Source organism: Chrysochloris asiatica, unplaced genomic scaffold (assembly GCF_000296735.1).
Source record: "Chrysochloris asiatica unplaced genomic scaffold, ChrAsi1.0 scaffold00066, whole genome shotgun sequence".
Classification (NCBI taxonomy): Eukaryota; Metazoa; Chordata; class Mammalia; order Afrosoricida; family Chrysochloridae; genus Chrysochloris; species Chrysochloris asiatica.
Genome location: NW_006408584.1, coordinates 8850937 through 8870354, shown reverse-complemented (window position 1 = coordinate 8870354; position 19418 = coordinate 8850937). Strand labels below are relative to the sequence as shown.

The window sequence follows — 19418 nt, the reverse complement described above, 5'->3', positions numbered from 1 at the left end:
TATTTATAATATTATTCTTGGACCATGCAAAATTATCAACTTAAAAACTAACCTGCCATATTTGGTCAAACATTTAATTAACTGATGGCACTTAACAACAACAACAACGTGATGGCTGGAACTACAGTTGCCTTGGCAGGGCCAGACAAAATGATTTTGAGGGCCTTAAATGGCCCATGGGCTGGACCCTCCCTATCCCAGTCTAGGGTTCCCAGGGAGTGGCTTGTTGGTTTGAATCGTACCATATAAAAAGTACATCTTTTATTTTATTTGAAAACGAGTCCTGGTGTTATGCTGTGGGTTAATGTGCTAGACTGCAAGGTTGGTTTGAACTGCCAAATTGGTGGTTCAAGCTCACCAGCTGCTCCTTGGAAACCATATACAGGGTCACTATGAGTTGGAACCGACTCGATGACACTTATCAACAACAAAAACATAAATCTGTATGTGGTTGATACTTTATTCTCAGTGTTAATAGTGAGAAAACCAGGGGTCACGGATGGGTACGTAAAAGAGATTTTATAAAAGGAGGATTCTTTGCGACTTCACCGGTAAAGGACTAGAAAGAAGAGACAAGTTAAGAATACAAAGAAAATAATGAAAATCAAACCTGGGGTCAAAGATTAAATAAGCTCATAAAATTTACCATCAAGTCTCGAATGGTATTTCTTTTATATAAAAACAATAACTAACGGAAAGAAAAATAATCTAGTATTCTATTGAGTCTAAATGGATTAGGACCCTTGGCACAGATGGTTTGTTTTTCAAATGAACTTCCTTGAAGGCAAGAGGTTAAATAGAAAAGGAACTTACCTAAAATCTTTAAAAGAAAGCATAACATAGTCACATAACATTCTTATAAAATACCTTATAGATTTCCTTTTTGCGTTCAGTTGTTAATGAGATTCCAGAAGGGTTGTTGCCACTTGGAACAGTGTAAAGAAATTTGGGGGTGTTTTTCTTGGGGTTATGTGAATCATCTGGTTTCCATTTAGAAAGTACTTGTTTGAGGGAGTCTGGAACGATTCCATATTCATCACTGGAAACATTAATAATGTTACAGCCCAGTGGTTGCAGCTGTTGAACATAGGTGAAAAAGACAATCCAAGATTAAGACTTGATTACAAAATGTAAGTGCCACTGATTTTTCTTATACTAAGAACATTGCTTACCCTGAAACATATATGAAATTATACTCAGTTTTAAGCGCCACAGGATTGAGGCTGTATATTCTAATTCTATTGTACTCTTGTGGGTATATGCCTATGAGGTGATGATTGAAAAGACCAAGGCTTGGGTCAGGTGCATCTTTGCTCTTGAACACTTTAAAGAGGTCTCCTGGGGTAGATCTAAACACTGTTCAAAAATGTCCCCTGTTCCTTTCTACAGGAAGAACCATACTTCTCTGCCTCACTGATGTTAGGCTAGGAAGGCCATGTGTCTTGCACTGGCCAATATACTGTGACCAGAAGCAATGTGTGTGTGTGTGTTTCTTCTAAGAAGAAGCTTTAAGACCCAGCTGGTGGTTCTCTCTCTTTTTCCTCTCCTCTAAGACTGACAGTGTTAAGACGACCAACTTTGGGCTAGGAATGAAGGTGATATGGAAAAGGTAGCTGAGCTTACGAGGATGTGTGTAAGTCTGAGAGGGCATTAAGCCTTTATAGCTGTGAGCCACTAAGACACTGGGGTCATTTATACATAGCAGTACATAGCTGCCTAGGCTGAAGCTAGTAATAAAAGCTGGTGATGAAAAACTAATGTTTTGTAAATTAAATTACATTTCAAGTAAAATATTAAGAAAACTGGACATGATTGTGTATAAGGTAATTTTAGCATCTATAAATTTGGATTTATAATGTTAGGAGGAATTAAGTGCATTCCATGTGAGCCTTGGTGGTGGTGTAGAATAAGCACTGGGCTGCTAACCACAAAGTCAGCAGTTCAAACCAACCAGCTGCTCTGTGGGAGAAAAACAAGGCTATCTGCTCCCATAAATATTTATAGTTTTGGAAACCTTATATATAGATAGTGTAGCTATCAGTCAGAGTTGATTGATGGCAGTGGGTATGGTCTTCTTTTAATTATGTGACTTCATTTGGAGGATATCTGGAGTCCTGGTGTGGTGCTGAAGGATAAACACTGGACTACTAACCACAAGGTTGGTAGTTCAAACCCAGCAGCTGTTCCTTGGAAACCCTACACAGGGTGGCTATGGCCTGGAACTGACTCCACGGCACTGAACAACATTTGGATGTTGTACCAAGTTTTCTTTGTATCCTTCTGTAATTGTGAGTGTAACAACAAAAAATGTATTCATAAAGCAGACAGTACCCATAGCAAAAACTGAATCCACTGCCATTGAGTTGATTCTGACTCCTAGTGACCCTATATAGGGTTTCTGAGACTGTACAACTTTCAGGACATGACGGCCTCATCTTTTCCCCTCAGAGCACAGCTGGTGGGTTTGAACTGCTGACCCTGTGATAAGCAGTTCAACACCTATGCTACAGCACCACCAGGGATTCTGAAGCACAGGGCACATTTAACATACTTTATAGATACCGTTTAGAATTCTGTTTACTGATAAAACATGTCAATTTATTTTCTGATGGACAGGGATAATTTTAAATGTGCAATCATTTCTTATTTAAGAAAGAGAGGCGCCTTATAAAAAAACGGTACTCACAGCTTGAAGTGTTCCTGAATAAACAGGTTCATCTAAGATGATATTATCTCCAGGATTAATGAGCATTTCAAACACCTAACAAAATAAGTACAGGTTAGCTCCAACAGTGTTGCTTCCATTCTCAGAACCCTACCTTTTTCATTTGAGCTCACTAGGATTCTAGGGCAGGTTCACAAATCTTTCTAAATAAATGGTCACAGAGTTAATATTTCTGTTATCGCGTGTCAGACTGTTTCGCTTACACCTACTCAACTGCGCTGCTGTAGCGAGAATGAAGACACAGTCAATGTGTAGATGAGGGGACATGACTGTGTTCTAATAAAACTTGATTTACAAAATCAGAAGGGCTGGATTTGACTCTCAAGCCATAGTTTGCCAACCCCTGTCCTAGGGTAATGTGAAAAACATACCAAGTTTGGCTTCTTAGGTTCATTTATTACTTTTATTCCTTCTTTGAAAATTCACTGTCTACTATTAGGGGAGTGTGGTGGCTCCAAAGGATAAGCACTGGACTGGGAACTATAAGGTCGGCGGTTTGAACCGAATGGCTGCTCTGTAGGAGAATGTTCCCACAAAGATTTACAGCCTATGAAACCCTATAAAGGGTCACTATGAGTGGGAACTGACAGGACTTAACAACAGTATCAGCCAGGTGGGATTTCCTGGGGGCTGCAAATGATTAACGTGATTGCTGATAACCAAATGGTTGGCAGTTTGAGTCTACCCAGAGGTACCACAGAAAAAAGGCCAAGAGAACTACTTCTGAAAAATCAGTGACTGAAAACCCTATGGAGACAGTTCTACTCTGACACTGTTAGGGTAAGGGAACAGGAGGAAAATTACTGAGGAAAAAGATCAGTGGTGGAGGCAGCACGAAAAGATCCATGGAACCATAAAAAAAAAACTTCCAGACATGAAGAACAGAGGGGCAGAATATGGACAGCGATAAAAAAAAAAAAATCTATCTCCTCGACAGGCAGGCAGGATATAAACAATATAAAACAAAACGAAATCTATCTCCTTGTGTGTTTGAACCCAGTGAGTTTTGTGAAACCTCTCTGTTGCAGACTGTGTAGGCCTGGTCAGAGGTTCGAGGCCCTATAGGCCCGAGTGTAACAGATCTAGCCACTTGGCAGTCAATAGCAAATTGTTTTTCATCTTAGTATTCGGTTATGTTATAATTAAATGCAGACATGAGCCCTTAATGTCCACAGATAAATGTGATATTTTCCTAAAGCCGAAGATTGTAAAAGTTGCAAGGTCAAGCCTTTCTCCAAAGGATCAACTAAAAATATTTTAGCTACTTCTCGGTTCTTTGTTCTATAGACAAAGAACCCATCCTTCCTAATCCCTTTTCCAGGTGCAGCCCATTCACCTGGGCGTCTTGAATCCTCCTGAAAACCTGGCTCAGGAAGCTGAAACAGCGGGACTCTGCCCAAGCTTTTGTCCTTACCTCTCACCTTCCCCCAACTGAGCTCAGGGGCTATAGATATGTTAATTGAGCCTGAGAAACCAAGGTGCTGGCCTGGGATTCGAACCAGCAAAGTGCGACGTAAAGTTACCTGAATGTCTGGAAAAGTACTGATGTTAGCTGTACCTTGCCTAAGTCCCTCCCAGCTTGGTGTGAAGCTCCTCCCCTAAATAAAAGGAAGGCGCAGAATGAATCCAGGTGCATCACGACTGGCAAGGCGTGCGTTACAGCATGCAGGGGGCACAGTCCAGCCTTGCAACCATACTGCTTGTTTAGCTAAGATGATTACTATGCAGGATATTATGGCCTTTGTGGCTGAGATGTTTGCAATGCAGGATCTGCCTGATGCCAGTCCAGCATTCACTCTGGTTTCAGAGTGTCTCTTTGTCTCTCTCTTTGTCTCTTTCTGTGTGTTCTTGCTATATCTTTACTGCTGCCAGGTATCTCCTCCTCGTGAACCGAACCCCTATGTCGAGGCAAGTCCCCGACACCTCCCTCCCTATTCAACTACCCAGTGGGGGTTGTTAATCATCAACCACCTATTAACTTCTCCTTAACCGAATCCCAGTACTCCCTTTTTAAAAATCTGTGAGAACCACATCTGCAGCTTATTCTTTCACTATAAATATACCTTTGACTGTGAGCATGGAGAGGCTCTACTATCTATTGCACGTCTTCCCTTTAGGTTTTCATCCTCTAATAAACCTCTTTAATACTCTATTTCATGACGTTCAGTAGCCCCACCCAGTATCATCACCCATGGGGTCACCATGAATTGGAGTCTACTGGATGGAAACTGTTTTTTTTTTTTTTAAATAAGTTATGCCTGCATATGGTACTGGAGAGAAAATGGTGAACAAAATGGACATGGTTGTTTTAACTGAGAGTCCACTGAGAGGTAGGCATTAATAAAATAACCACCCAAACAAATGTTTAATTTTAAAAAGATCGGTGCTATAAAGTATCAATGTACAGTCTTACAGGAACTCATTGTGGGAGGTCCTGCCCTAGTCTGGGTGGGCAGGCTTGGCTTCCCTGAGGAGGAAATGAGTCAGTGTTGTTGTTGTTAGGTGCCACTGAGTTGATACTGACTCATAGAGACCCTATGCACAACATAATGAAATACTGCCCGGTTCTGCGCCACGCTTGAGACCATTGATGCTGTCACTTTGCCAATCCACCTTGCTGGAGAACTTCCTCTTTTTCTCTGACCCTCTAACTTACCAAACATGATATCCTTCTTCAGGGACTGGTCCCTCCTAACAATATGTTCAAAGTATGAGAGACATAGTCTGGTCATCCTGGCCTTCAAGGAGCACTCTAGCTGCACTTCTTCCAGCACAGATCAATCTGTTCTTTTGGCAACCCATGGTACTTTGAATATTCTCCTCCAATACCATAACTTAAATGTATCAATTATTCTACAATCTTCCTTATTCACTATTCAACTTTCTCAAGCATATGAGGTTACTGAAAATAACGTGTGTGGCTCAGGTATACCTTAGTCCTCAAGCTGACATCTTTGCTCTTTAACACTTTAAAAAGGTCTTGCACAGCAGATTTGCTTAATGCAATATGTCGTTTGAATTCTTGACTGCTGCTTCCATGAGTGTTGATGGTTGATCCAAGAAAAATTAAGTCTTTGACAACTTCAATCTTTTCTCCATTGATAAGAATGTTGTTTATAGGTCCAGTGGTGAGGATTTTTGTTTTCCTTACATTGAGATACAATCTATAATGAAACCTGTGGTCCTTTATCTTCATTAATAAGTATTTTAAGTCCCCTTCACTTTCAGCAAGCAAGGTTGTATCATCTGCATATTGCAGGTTGTTAATGAGTCTTCCTCCAATCCTGATGCCACGTTTTTCTTCATAGAACCCAGCTTCTCAGATTATTTGCTCAGTATACAGGTTGTATAAGTATGGTGAAAGAATACAACCTTGTCACACACCTTTCCTAATTTTAAACCATTCAGCATTCCCTTGTTCTGTTCTAACAACTGCCTCTTGGTCTATGTACAGGTTCCTCATGAGTACAATTAAGTATTCTGAAATATTCATAATTCACAATGCTGTTCATAGCTTGTCACGATCCCCACAATCAAAGGCCTTTGCATACGCAATAAAGCACAGGTAAACATCTTTCTAAGGCGCTCTGGTAGCGTAGTGGGGTTACAAATCTGGCTGTGAACCTCAAGGTCAGCAGTTCGAAACTACCAGCTGCTCCGTGGGAGAAAGATGAGGTTTTCTCCTCCCATAAAGATTTACAGCCTTGGAAACCCTGTTCAGGGTCACTATGGGTCGGAAATGACTTGACGGCACTTAACAACAACAACAAAACATCTTTCTGGTATTCTCTGCTTTCATCCAAGATCCACTGGACATCAGCAATGATATCCCTTGTTCCACATCCTCTTCTGAATCTGGCTTGAACCTTTGGAAGTTCTCTGTCAATGTATGCTTGCAGCCTTTTGTGTATTACCTTTAATAAACCTTTACTCACATGGAATATCAACGATATTGCCCAATGATTTCTACATTCTGTTGGGCACAAATACAGATCTCTTCCAATCAGCTGGTCAGATAGTTGTCTTCCAAATTTCTTGGCATAGATGAGTGAATGCATCCAGTGCCACCTCACTTTCTTGAAAGATTTCAACTTTTATTCCATCAATTCCTGGTAACTTGTTGTTTGCCAATTCCTTCAATGCACCTTGGACTTTTTCCTTCAGTATCATTGGCTCATGATCATATGCCACCTCTTGAAATGGTTGAACATTGACCATTTCCTTTTAGTACAGTGACTCTGTATATTCCTTGCATCTTCTTTTGATGCTTTTGGCATCATTCAACAATTTGTCCAGAGAATCCTTCAATAATGAAAATCAATGCTTGAATTTTTTCTTCAGTTCCCTCAGCTTGAGAAATGCTGAGGGTGATCTTCCCTTTGTTTTTCTAACTCCAGATCTTTGCACATTTCGTTGTAATATTTGACTTTGTCTTCTCGAGCTGAACTCTGAAACTTCCCGCTCAGCTCTTGGACCTCCTCATTTCTTCCATTTGCTTTAGCATCTCTATGCTGGAGAGCAAGTTTCAGAGTCTCTTCTGACATCCATTTTGATATTTTCCTTCTTTCTTGTCTTCTTAATGACTTTTTGCTTTTTTCCTGTATGACGTTCTTGATGTTATCCCACAACTCTTTGGTCTTCAAATATATCAAATCTGGTCTTCAGATGATCTCTAAATTCAGGTGCGAAATATTCAAGGTCATATTTTGGCTCTTGCGTACTTGTTTTCATTTTCTCAGCATTCAAATTCTGTATAAATTTGCATATGAGCAATTGATGGTCTATTCCACAATCTGCCCTTGGCCTTATTTTAGCTGTTGATATGGAGCTTTTCCAATTTCTCTTTCCAGAAATGTAGTCAATTTGATTTCTGTGTATTTCATCGGGTGATATTCATGTGTACAGCTGTCTAAAGATGGTATTTGAAATGAACAAATCATTTGTCTTGCAGAATTCTATCATGCATTCTCCAGCATCATATCTATCACCAAGGCCATATTTTCTAACTGTTGATCCTTCCTCTTTGCTCCCAACCTTTGCATTGCAATCACCAGTAATGATCAATACATCTTGATTGCATGTTTGATCAATTTCAGATTGAAGAAGTTGGTATAATTCTTCTGTTTCATCATCACTGGCTTTAGTGGTGGGTGCGTAAATTTGAATTATTGTGGTAGTAACTGGTTTTCCTTGTAGGCATATTAATATTATCGTATCAAAGACAGTGTTGTACCTTATGACATATCTTGATATGCTCTTTTTGACAATGAATGCAACACTATTCCTCTTCAATTTGTCATTCCCAGCATAATAAACCATGTGGTTGTCAGATTCAAAACGGCCAATACCAGTCCATTTCAGCTCACTTATGCATTTCATTTCATTTCTGACTATTTCCAGTTTTCCTAGATTCATACTATGTACATCCCGTGTTCTGATTATTGATGGATGTTTATAGCTGTTTCTCTTCATTTGAGTTGTGCACCATCCGCACATGAAGGTCCCGAGGGCTTTACCTCTGAGGGGTTTACTCTATTCACATCATCAGAGTCAAGTTTACTTTGAGCAGGCAGCTCTTCCCCTGTCACATTTTGAGTGCTTTCCAACCTGAGGGGTTCATTTTCTGGCACTATATCTGACAATGTTTTTCTGCTATTCATAAAGTTTTCAGTGGCTAAATATTCGGAAGTAGTTTGGAATGACAATAAGTACATTTCAAAGATCAATAAGCATTCTGTGGCTTCAGGCAGAGCATGAATCAGAGAGTAGATGGAGACCAGACAGAAGTGGGGAGACAACGCATCATGCAGGCACTCAGGCCATGGGAGGCTGGTAAGTATTTTAAGCAAGGACTGTTGCGAGGGAGTCATGTGACCAGAAATACATTTTGAAGAGATCACACTGGCTGAAGTATAAAAGAATAAAAGAACAAGGGCATATGAGGAAAGATAAATTGGGACATTACTCCCCCAGTTCTGCTGACAGTTGATAGTAGTTCTAACTAAAGTGATAATGGTGATATTGAGAGGAAAAACAGAGGGTGTCAAGGAAGACTCAGTGATTTCTGACTATAGAACTAGATAGATGTGGTTCCACTCACTGGAGAACAGAGCCAAAAAGAAGTCCATATCTGAAGGAGGAAATGATGAGTGTATTTTAGGGTACATTCAGTTTGAGTGAACTGAGATGGTTGTCTTATGGACATGTGGATTTGGATATCATGGATGGTGTCTGGTAGTCAGACAAATTCAGACATTTGATTAGATGAGCTTAGAAGCTATTAGCACATGGTTGATCACACTGGTATATATGGAAGCAGACTGAAGAGAGAAGAGGGTCATGGACAGAGCCTGAAGGAGCTCCAGTAACAATGGCTGGATGAAGGAGGCTGACACTGCAGAGGCGGCAGAGCAAGTGGCGCAGGGAGAGCCATACAGTGGGTGCAGAGAGGCCTAGGAGGAGAGTGCTCCAGCAAGGTTACCAGTGTGCAAGGAGAGAATAACCCCTTCTTACCTTGTGACATCAAGCCTCTCCTTCCTATCGTTTTAACAATTCATATCTCATGACAAACAGCAGGGCCAGTATCAATGACTTTTGTTTCCTATCCTGGCCTAGGGGGTTCATTTTACCTTTTCTGTATAAGCTTTTGGTATCCTAGGACAAACAGTGTCATTTTCTCAAAAGTTTCTAATTGATTCAAGCTTTACAGGTGATCCTGGGATCAAAGAAATCACTTGGGTGGCATGTGCAATATGAAAAGAGCAAATGAAAACCTAATTAAATACATTTTCCATGTCAATTAGGAGACATGTGAATGCCAGACATTCTAAATTAAAAGGGAGGGTATTTATCATCTGGCACTACTGTTTAACAGATGTAGAAAGAAATACAAGATCCTAAAATAACATGCATCTTGGAGAACAAAGTCAACAAAAAATTAAACAAAGATTCCCACCAAGGTTCCTGTAGCAAGCAGATCTTTAATTTATCATGCATGTATCCATGCAATGCCCTTTTTTTTGTAATGACTGAATTATGACTGAAAGAAAAAAGTTCACAGTATACTTTAAGAAAAAGAATTTCATTGAAAGGAACCTCTAAAATATCCATCTGTGGGATCACAAATTTTCTTCAAGTAAAAACAAAAACAGTAACTGGTTCCTTTTTCCAAATTAATAAAAAAGGAGGAAAAATTATAGTTTTATTACTACAATATGTTACTATTAATAAAAATTTAAATAAACTTCATTCAAGTTAACCAGGTTATCGCTTTCACATTCGTATAAAAAAAGAAAGTTACCCTGGTTTAAGATAAACGAGTCTTATTTTAATCAAGATGTTGTTGTTATTAAGTGCCACTGTGTTGGTTCCAACTCACAGTTACTCTATACAGGGTTTCTAAGAAGCGGTTGATGGGTTTGAACCACAGACCTTGTAGTCCAGTGCTTACCTACAGTACCACACAAGAACTCTTCAATTAAGACTGAAGACTGAATGTAAAATCTCTATCCATGACTATTCACAAAAATTAAAAGAAAAACAAACAGATGAAGCTGACAACCATAAATGCGCTCTTTATTGTGGGGAATCATCAAGTCTGTGGAGGTCCTGAAGCCAGCTTACTCAGGCTCACAAAACAGGCTTTCTATTATTGTCAGCAGATATAAAAATACCAGAAGAAGCATTATGAAAGAGACAAGAGGCCAAAAATTTTGTTCTCAGATATTAAGATTGTTGTTGTTTTTAAGTGCTGTCCAGTTATTCCAATTCATAGCAACCCTGTAAGTTTTTTGAAGTTGTAAATCTTTGTGGGAGCAGAAATCCTTATCTTTCTCTTGTAGAGTGCCTAGTGGGCTTGAACTGCCGATTTTGTGGTTCACAGTCCAGTACTTATTGTACAGAGCCACTGTGCTCTCCCAGTACAGATTTGCTGAGATGTCAACTAACTAGACAGCCTGTTACGCATTTGTGGGTGCCTCAGTCTTGATAACGCTATATGTAGTAATTCTCCTATTGTCTGTAGACTTTAACTTATTTCTCGCTGCCACATCTATTTATAATGTTTGTTTTACTGTTATACTGTTCTATTACTTTTGACTAAGAGTTAAGACTTCCTTGTCTGTGAAGACTTTCCCAACTTTTTATCTTAATTCTGTGTTTCTTTCCCAATCAGGAGGCCCCCATTCAAAAATAAATTATTTTGTACACATAAGGCTAGTTCTGTCAGAATAAGTACTGGACTTCAAGGTCAGTTTGAGCCACAAGATCAACAGTTCAAACCACCAGCTGCCTCTCTGAAACCCTCTACAGGTTTGCAATGAGTTGGAACCAGTTTGACGACACTTTAACATCACCACCACTTTCATAACTGAAAAACAGTTTGTGGAAATGGTATCGATTAAAACAACACTGTTAGCAGGGACAAATAATTTCCCTTTGCTTAAAAAATATAACATTTAACCCTGTTTTGCATAAAGGGAGATATGTATGGCAAAAGTCAAGTTAATACCTCTGGCTGTGTGAGATCTCACAATAGGTGACCCACAGGGTTTTCATTGGCTGGCTATTGGACATATGGGCAGATTGCTAGGCCTCCCTTCCAACTCTGCCTTAGTCTGGAAGTTCTTCTGAAATCTGTTTGTCATGAGTAGCTGATATCTGAAATACTATTGGTATTTCAGATATGATGGCATAATACTGATGGCCTAGGAGCAGGCAGTGTTTCGTTCTGTTGTACACAGGGTAGCTAAGAGTAGGTACCAACTCAATGGCACCTAACAACAACAAGGACCAGGCAACACTTCATTCTGTTGTACATAAGGTTGTCCTGAGTTAGAGTTGACTTATGGAACTAACACAATGAGGGGCTTATCTAGGAGATTATTTACTAATTGGAGAGAATAAGAGTCTCCAAAACATAGATTTGTGATGGGGATTAAATTAAGATATTTAAGATACCTAGTAAAATGCCTACCATAGAGCAAGTGTTTGACTAGTGTCAACTCCTACTATCTATTATCAGAAAGAAGGGCTAAACATTAACTATGACAAAACAAAATCATTGCTGTTGGCAGATCGCCTTCAAAGAGCAGACAATTTGCTGAGTTACTTAATAATCTTCAGCTAGTTCAGTCAAGAAGGCACATCAAGAGGCAGTGACGCTGAAAGCTGTGTACTGTGAGGTTGCATGGATGGAGCTTTTTAAAAGTCTTCTAATAGATGGTGTTATGGGCTGTATTCCCCCAAAGGTGTTGCAGTCCTAACCCCTGATGTTCACAACTGTAAATGTGACTTTATCTAGAAATAGTGGCTTTGTAGATGCAATTAGTTAACAAGAGGTCATACTGAGTAACCTTAATCCAATATGACTATTGCCCTTATAAAAGAAGAAAAGAGAGACAGATACAAAAAGGGAAATGACCAAGTGAAAACAGATGCAGAAATTCGAGTTATGCTGCCACAGCCAAGGAATGTCTGGGACCACCAGAAACTAGAAGAGACAAGGAAAAATTTTCACTTAAGAGTCTTTAGGAAGATGATGGCTTGACTTACAACCTGAATTTGGATTTCTAGCCTTTAGAACTATGAGAGAATACATATCTGCTGTTTAAAGTCATCCAACTTCTTGTTGTTGTGGTTGTCAAGTGCCATCAAGTCAGTTCTGAGTCCCAGCAACCCTGTATAGGGTTTCCAAGGAGTGGCTGGTGAGCTTGAACCACAGGCCTTGTGGTTCAAATCAACCTTGCAGTCCAGTGCATTAATGCACAGAGCTACATCAGGACTCCATTCAACTTGTGGTATTTTGTTAAAGTAGCACTAGAAAACTAGTGCAGATTTTGTTTTTGTTGTTTTAAGCTGCCCACTTTTGGTATTGGCAGGCCTAGGAAAATAGTACAGATGACATTTATTCTGTACATTTTTGGGTCCAAACCATTTCTGCCACATATGAGGATTTCTGTGTGGTTACAGCCAAGAAAATCTTACGCAACAGTTCTACTTGGAGTCACCCTGAATCATTATTGATGGCAACAAGTTTCTGGTTATCCACTAAGATTTTGGTGGGAGATGGATACTCTCTCTAGGTCATTCACCACACAAAAGATTCACCCTACAAAAGATCAGGCTGTGAAATGAAACTAATGGCAGATAACAAAGAAGTCCTGGTGGTGTAATTCAGTACTTAATTGTAAATGAAAAGGTTGGTGGTTCAGACTTTCCCAGTGGCTCCACAGGAAAAAGCAGACTTGATGATCTGCTTCTATACAGATTGCTGTTGTTTTTAAGTGCCACTGAGTTTTTCCTACCCATAGGTATCCTATATAGGTTTTCTGAGGAGCGGCTGGTGAGTTCAAACCACCAACCTTGCAGTTCAAAAACCTCGTGGTGGAGTGCTTGCTCCACAGGACAACACCAGAACTCCCCTGCAAAGATCACAGCTTAGAAAACTGTCTTTGGAAGTTCTACTGTTATCTAGGGCCACTATGAGTTGGAACTGGCTTGATGGCACACAATCAAAACAGGTTTTGAAAGTCCATGTGTTCACAATTAGGTAAACTAAAGGGAGTAAACAGATAGACTAACCTAAAGTATTCCTATCTGGCTTTTGAGTACATTCAAAACATATATTCCCACACATCCCTCCCTTCATATGTCTTGTCTTTAAGTTCTCTGTTTATAATTCTAGATAGAGACAATAAAAACTATCGACAATCCAGACTATGATCCTCTTGTGGTTAAGTGAGAGATCACTATATTCACAATCATATTTGTTTCTACATGTGAGGTCCTATTTCTTCTCAGTCTTACCTTAGAAAGACCATCTTGGCTGCCAGATGTGACACATAATTCCATTTGTCCTTGATTAGGTGGGTAACGGATAGTGGGAGGATTATGCAAATTTTCTTGTAACTGTCTTAGCCAGGTCAACAATTCTGGAATTCTAGAGCATAAAATATATTTTAAAATTTATTGTAGTCAAAGAACATACTAGCAGTAGACAGAAAATAAATGGTTGTTTTATACTAGGCTCTGCATAATTCAATTTAACCTTCCAATACTTTTCGCCAATATTAACATCTCTCTTTAAAATGTAAGACAACAGACTCAGGGAAATTAAGAAATTCACATAAAGTCATTCAGTCAGTGAGTGAATGAACTGGGTTTTGAATCTAGATCTTTCTTATACCAAAGTCTGTTCTTTCTTCTTTTACACTAAACATTCAGTGTAAAGTCAATTATCTGCTTTTTTTTTTTTTTTTTTTTTAAATGTTTTTATTTTGCATTGAGTGAAAGTTTACAGGGCACATCATCAGCTTCACATTCAACCATTCATATAGCTTGTTTCATTACATTGATTATTATCCCCGCTATATATCATCAGTTTACAGTGTTTCTCTCTATCCTCTTTAGCTTTTTTTTTTTTTTTTGGATGGGGGGGGACTTGGCTTATTGGAATTTACAGTCTCGGCTTTTAGGGGAGGAATTATCTGCTTTTTGATAGAGAGATTCTAAGAGCCTAGATAAGAAGTTCAGGTATATATAGAAAAGCCTTATATATACTTAATATGGAACTAATACATATGAGGAGACCTGGTATGGCGATACAGGATAATGCACCGGACAGCAAGGTTGGTTTGACCTGAAAGGTCAGTCGTTCAAACTCACCAGCTGCCCCTTGGAAACCCTATACAGGGTGGCTATGAGTTGGAACTGACTCGACGGCACTTAACAAAAACAATATATACAAGGGAGTACGGTGGCTCTGTGTAATAAGATATGAACTGCAAACCACAAGGCTGGTGGTTCAAGCCCACCACTACTCTGTGGGAGAAAGATACGTTTTTCTGCTTCTGCAAAGATGTACAGCTTCAAAAACCCTATACATGGTCACTATGAGTCAGAACCAACTTGACAGCACTGATAACATCAACAATATATATAAGGGTAAGTAAAAAGTATTGCTACAAATTCATAGAAACCTTTATTAGAAAAAAAAAAAAAAATCAAAATCTGATGCTCTTGTTTCTCAACATCCCCTCCATCTAGGTGTATAGACTTCTGAAAGCAGTGTTTCTAGAGCTGTGACCCATCCCTGAAGAATTGTGTGCTCCTTGATTTATACCACTTCAAAATAGCAGTTCTGGCATCGTGGTGGGATTCAAATTGTGTTCCTTGTCAATGTTCTGTGAGTTTTGGTAACAAAAAGAAGTCTGAATGGGCAAGATCAGAGCTGTAGGATGGATGAGGTGGTTTCCAAATGAAATTTTCCTAGGACAGCCCTTGAAGCATGAACAGGTACATTGTCGAAGTAGAAAAAACAAATTCTCGGTACAGCTTTCATAGTCTTTTTTATTCTCAACAAAGCAGTTTTCAATTTTCTTAAAAGTTTTTCATAATAAGCCACAGTGATCATTCTGTGTTCTTTAAGAAAATATATCAAGATTATCCTTTTGATATTCAGAAACACTGTCACCATAACCTTCTGAGCTGACCTATCTGCCTTAAATTTAACTAGCCTAACAATTTCCTTCGGGAGCCACTATTTTGATTGGATTTTTAATTTGAAGGTACTCTAATGCAGCCACCCACTCACTGATAGAAAAGGTATTTAAACATATTTTGTTTGTAAAAAAACCCTGTGTATGTATAAACTGGAAATCAATAGCAATATTTTTGACTTTGTATGTGTGTGTGGGCTTCAAAACATACATGGGAAAGCCCCATTATTTTTTAGTTCCACTTTTCAATGAAAGTTTTGAATCCCCCATATATATATATGTTGTTGTTGTTAAGTGCCGTCGAGTTGGTTCTGACCCATAACGACCCTGTATAGGGTTTTTGAGAAGTAGCTGGTGAGCTTGAACCGCTGATCTTGCAGTTCAAACAGCTTTGCAGTCTGGCACATTAACCCACAGTGCCACACCAAGACTCCATATATACATACACACACACACACACATACACACACACATATATGCTGTTGTTAAGTGCCGTTGAGTCAGTTCCGACCCATAGAGACCCTATACAGGTTTCCGAGGCTGTAAATCTTTACGGGAGTAGAAAGCCTCATCTTTCTTTTGCGGAGCGTCTGGGAGTTTTGAACTGCTTACTTTGAGGTTCACAGCCCGATTCGTAACCACTACATTACCAGAGCTCTCTCTATATACAATTACATATATGGTATTTCAATATATTTCTCAATCACAGAACACAGGCTTTAACAAAATATAATTTATAGACACTCCATAAAATACCTTTTATCATTAGGAGAATGACATTTTAACCTTTATGGTCAATGGATTCACACAGCTGACTTTTTAAAAAGGGTACAAAATAAGACTTAAAATTGCTGCTATTACTTCTTGGTCCATCCTTATCTTCTTTTGTCCCAACATGTTTCTTCATGTTTTTTAAGACTTCTAATTTTTTAAGACTCAGTTTCCAAGGAGTGTGTTAAAGATCATTCAATATCCCTGTTGCTTCTTTACTCTTTGAAAGCTCTTTCCAAAACCTAACTATTGAACATTCAGTTAAAATTCACAAATCACTTTATCAGTGAGCCTTAGAATACTGCTTATGAAAATGATCCAACATTATATCATCTATTGATAATTACCCAGCACTTTGAGAATACTGAAGAGCTCTCTTCATTGTCTCTTCTCCAAAATGGATGGCATTCCCATTTTCTATTGTGATACTAGCTGTCTTAAAAGGGAATGTGTTTGGATTTGGTGATCCGGGAGCCAAGGAGATGAGCGATGGTGGTGCCCTGGTCACTATTTCAGCTACAATAAACATGGGAGAGAAGAAATATTTTCATTGAAGACAGTTACAAAAATGGTTCAGTCAGCATTGTGGTCAATAAAACAAAGTTAACAGTGCATCATGACAGAATCCTGGTCTAACATAAATATTTAGCATGCACTTAACATCAATAAACTTTACTGGTAGCGATACTAAGGAATAAAGATGACAAACAGAAAGGCAGAGAGATCAGGAAGATAAGCAAAGGACCACAATAATAGAAGGACCTCCTCTATTTGATATTAACCTCTTCAGTTTGTCAAGTTCCTTACCTCATTATCTCTCATTTATCAAGTCCTGTCCACTAATTCATACTCATCTTCCCCCAAACAGTCTTTCCCAACAGCATGCACATTCCCCTCTAAAGATGTGTCCTACAGCAGGCTGCATGTCTCCATTACTGCTCCTAATACATTTCTCAGAAAACCTATACAGGGTTGCTATGAGTCGAACTGCCTTGACAGCACTTAACAATACACTTCCGGAATTCTGATGTGGTGCTGCAAAATAAACACTGGACTGCTAACTGCAAGGTGTGCGACTCAAACCCACTAGCCACTCCTAGGATACCGTATACAGGGTCACTGTGCGTGGGACCCACTCCACGGCACTTAACAACAAACAACAATACACTTCCAAGAGAAAATCCTGATTATTTCTCTCCCGTTCCAGCTTGAGTTCTCTGAGAATACGTGCTGTGCTTAATGCAATTCCGCACTCAGTCTGATCCCCACAGTGAGTTTTCAAATGAATGAAAGACACCAAGAGGTGACAGTAGCTACCTTTCTCAGAGGCGCTGCGAGAGCACCCCCGACGCGGAAGAGGGGCGCCAATCCCACTACTTACTCAGGATTCGGATGGCAGAAGGCTCTCGGGCTGCGCTCGTGGCCGTAAGGAACCGTGCGTAATTCATGCCTCTGATAACTCTGAAATTCAAGTACCAAGTTCCTTCTTTAACTGCTGAGTACTCGAAAAGCCCGAGTCCACGCGAGCCCTGTCTCCGGCCCGGCGGCTGGTAGATGGGGTCCCCAAATCGACTGTGGATCCACTCTATTAAGGCGCGCGCTCCGATGCCGGGTCAGTCTCGCCGCGCCCCTCCCCGCCCCTTCCCACAGCCTATGGCCGCCCACTGTCTCCTCCCCTCTCCCGGGCCCTCCCGGGTCACCACCCTCGGCTTGTGGGCCGGACAAGGTGAGGGCTGGTAGCTACACGACAATCTGAAACAATTCAAAGCAAGTACAACTCTTGACCTGGCAATTGGGAGTAGCCAAAAGAAAGCGTCCGGGTTGGCCCTGAAGCTAGTCTCTGATTAACAAGCCCTTTATCTTAGAGGTAGTGGGCCGGAAGTCCCTTGTGATCCTTGGATACCATCTGGTGGCGGTTTGCGTGCATTGCAGCAGGCACCTTAAACAACGCAGCAGGATGCGCTCTCTGTTTATGCTAACTTATTTTACTTCCTCAGCGTTGATTCTCTTCAACAATAAACCTGTAGGCGCTCTCCTGGGAAATCACCAACCCAACCGACTGCTGTCCAGTCGACTCGGACCCACAGTGACCTTATAGTACAGGGTAAAACTGCCCCATGTGGTTCCCTTGGTTGTAAATCTTTACTGAAGCTACTAACACATCTTTCTCCCACTCAGTGGCCAGTGGATCCCACTATCATATTTTGGTTAGCAGCTGAGGACTTTAACCACTGCTTCACCAGGGCTCGTGGGAAATCATCCAAGGCCACTTAAATTAATTCCAATGTCACTTTCTCCAAGGAATGAGCAGTTTAGGGAGACGGTACGGTACTGATACAGATCTTTGTTGAAGAATCATTGTGAGAGTCTCCTCAAATTTTCATGGCTACCTTCCTTGTATATGACCTTTCATAAAGGAAAAATTGGGTTGAAAGTGTATATCCAACTCTTTTCTAGTGTCTCGCCCTCTTTTTCCTTTTTCATTACAGAATGACCCTCCGCTACACCTCCAACTTTTTCTGTCCCTTTTTCCTTCTTCTTGAATTATTAAAATGTAATGTATAATGTCCCATGTGAACACTTGATGTGAGATTTTGAGACCATTTGGACTTTCTTCTTAAGTGGGTATAAAAGAATCATTTATTTAAAACAAAGTCAGAATTCGCATGAAATCAGTAAACATTTACTGTATACTTCCTGGATGAGTAGTGACACATTACCAGATGACCCTTTTCTAAGAAAAGTAGATGGGTCAAGGAGACACTTATGTTCTAATCTAGATTGTTGTTGTTGTGTGCCGTGGAGTCGGTTCCGACTCATAGCCACCCTGCACAGGGTTTCTGAGGCTGTAAATCTTTACGGGAGCAGAAAGCCTCATCTTTCTCCTGCGGAACAGCTGGTAGTTTCGAACTGCTGACCTTGCGGTTTGCAGCCCAATTCTTAACCACTTTGCTACTTAGTGCCAATGAAATACGATAAAATTTATACCATCAGTTTAACAGTATATGTAAATGCCATTCATTTAGCTGCTAGAAACCTAGAAGCAATGTGGCTCCAGATTCAGACTGTAGTTAAGTGTTGTTGAGTCTGTTTCGACTCATAGCGACCCTGTATAGGGTTTCCAATGAGCAGCTGGTGGGTTTGAACTGCTGACCTTTCAGTTAGCAGTATTTATCTTACAGTGCCACATATGGCTCTGGATTCAGACTACTTGGGCTAAAATCTCATTTGGTGATTTACTAGCTGGGAGTCTTTGAATAAGTTACCTTACTGGGTAGCAATTTTCTCACAGAGTTAAAAGATGATCTATATTAAACTGATTAACACAGTGGCCCACATATTAGAAAAACTCACCACTCTCAAGTCTATTCCAACTCATAGCAACTCAGGCTTCTGAGACTATAAATCTTTATGCAAGCAGACAG

General features: G+C 40.0%; 1 protein-coding gene across 1 annotated transcript in view; it reads right to left on the bottom strand.

Annotated features, from left to right (window-relative positions):
* Positions 1-17441, bottom strand: part of AADAT (aminoadipate aminotransferase) — a 44132-nt gene extending 26691 nt beyond the window's left edge. The window contains exons 1-5 of the mRNA XM_006864547.1: positions 17375-17441; positions 16341-16509; positions 13532-13664; positions 2687-2761; positions 868-1077 (exon numbers count right to left, since the gene is read on the bottom strand). Of these exons, the coding sequence (XP_006864609.1) occupies positions 868-1077; positions 2687-2761; positions 13532-13664; positions 16341-16509; positions 17375-17441 (654 nt within the window). The remainder of the gene's footprint in view (positions 1-867; positions 1078-2686; positions 2762-13531; positions 13665-16340; positions 16510-17374) is intronic.
* Positions 17442-19418: the final 1977 nt, after the last annotated feature.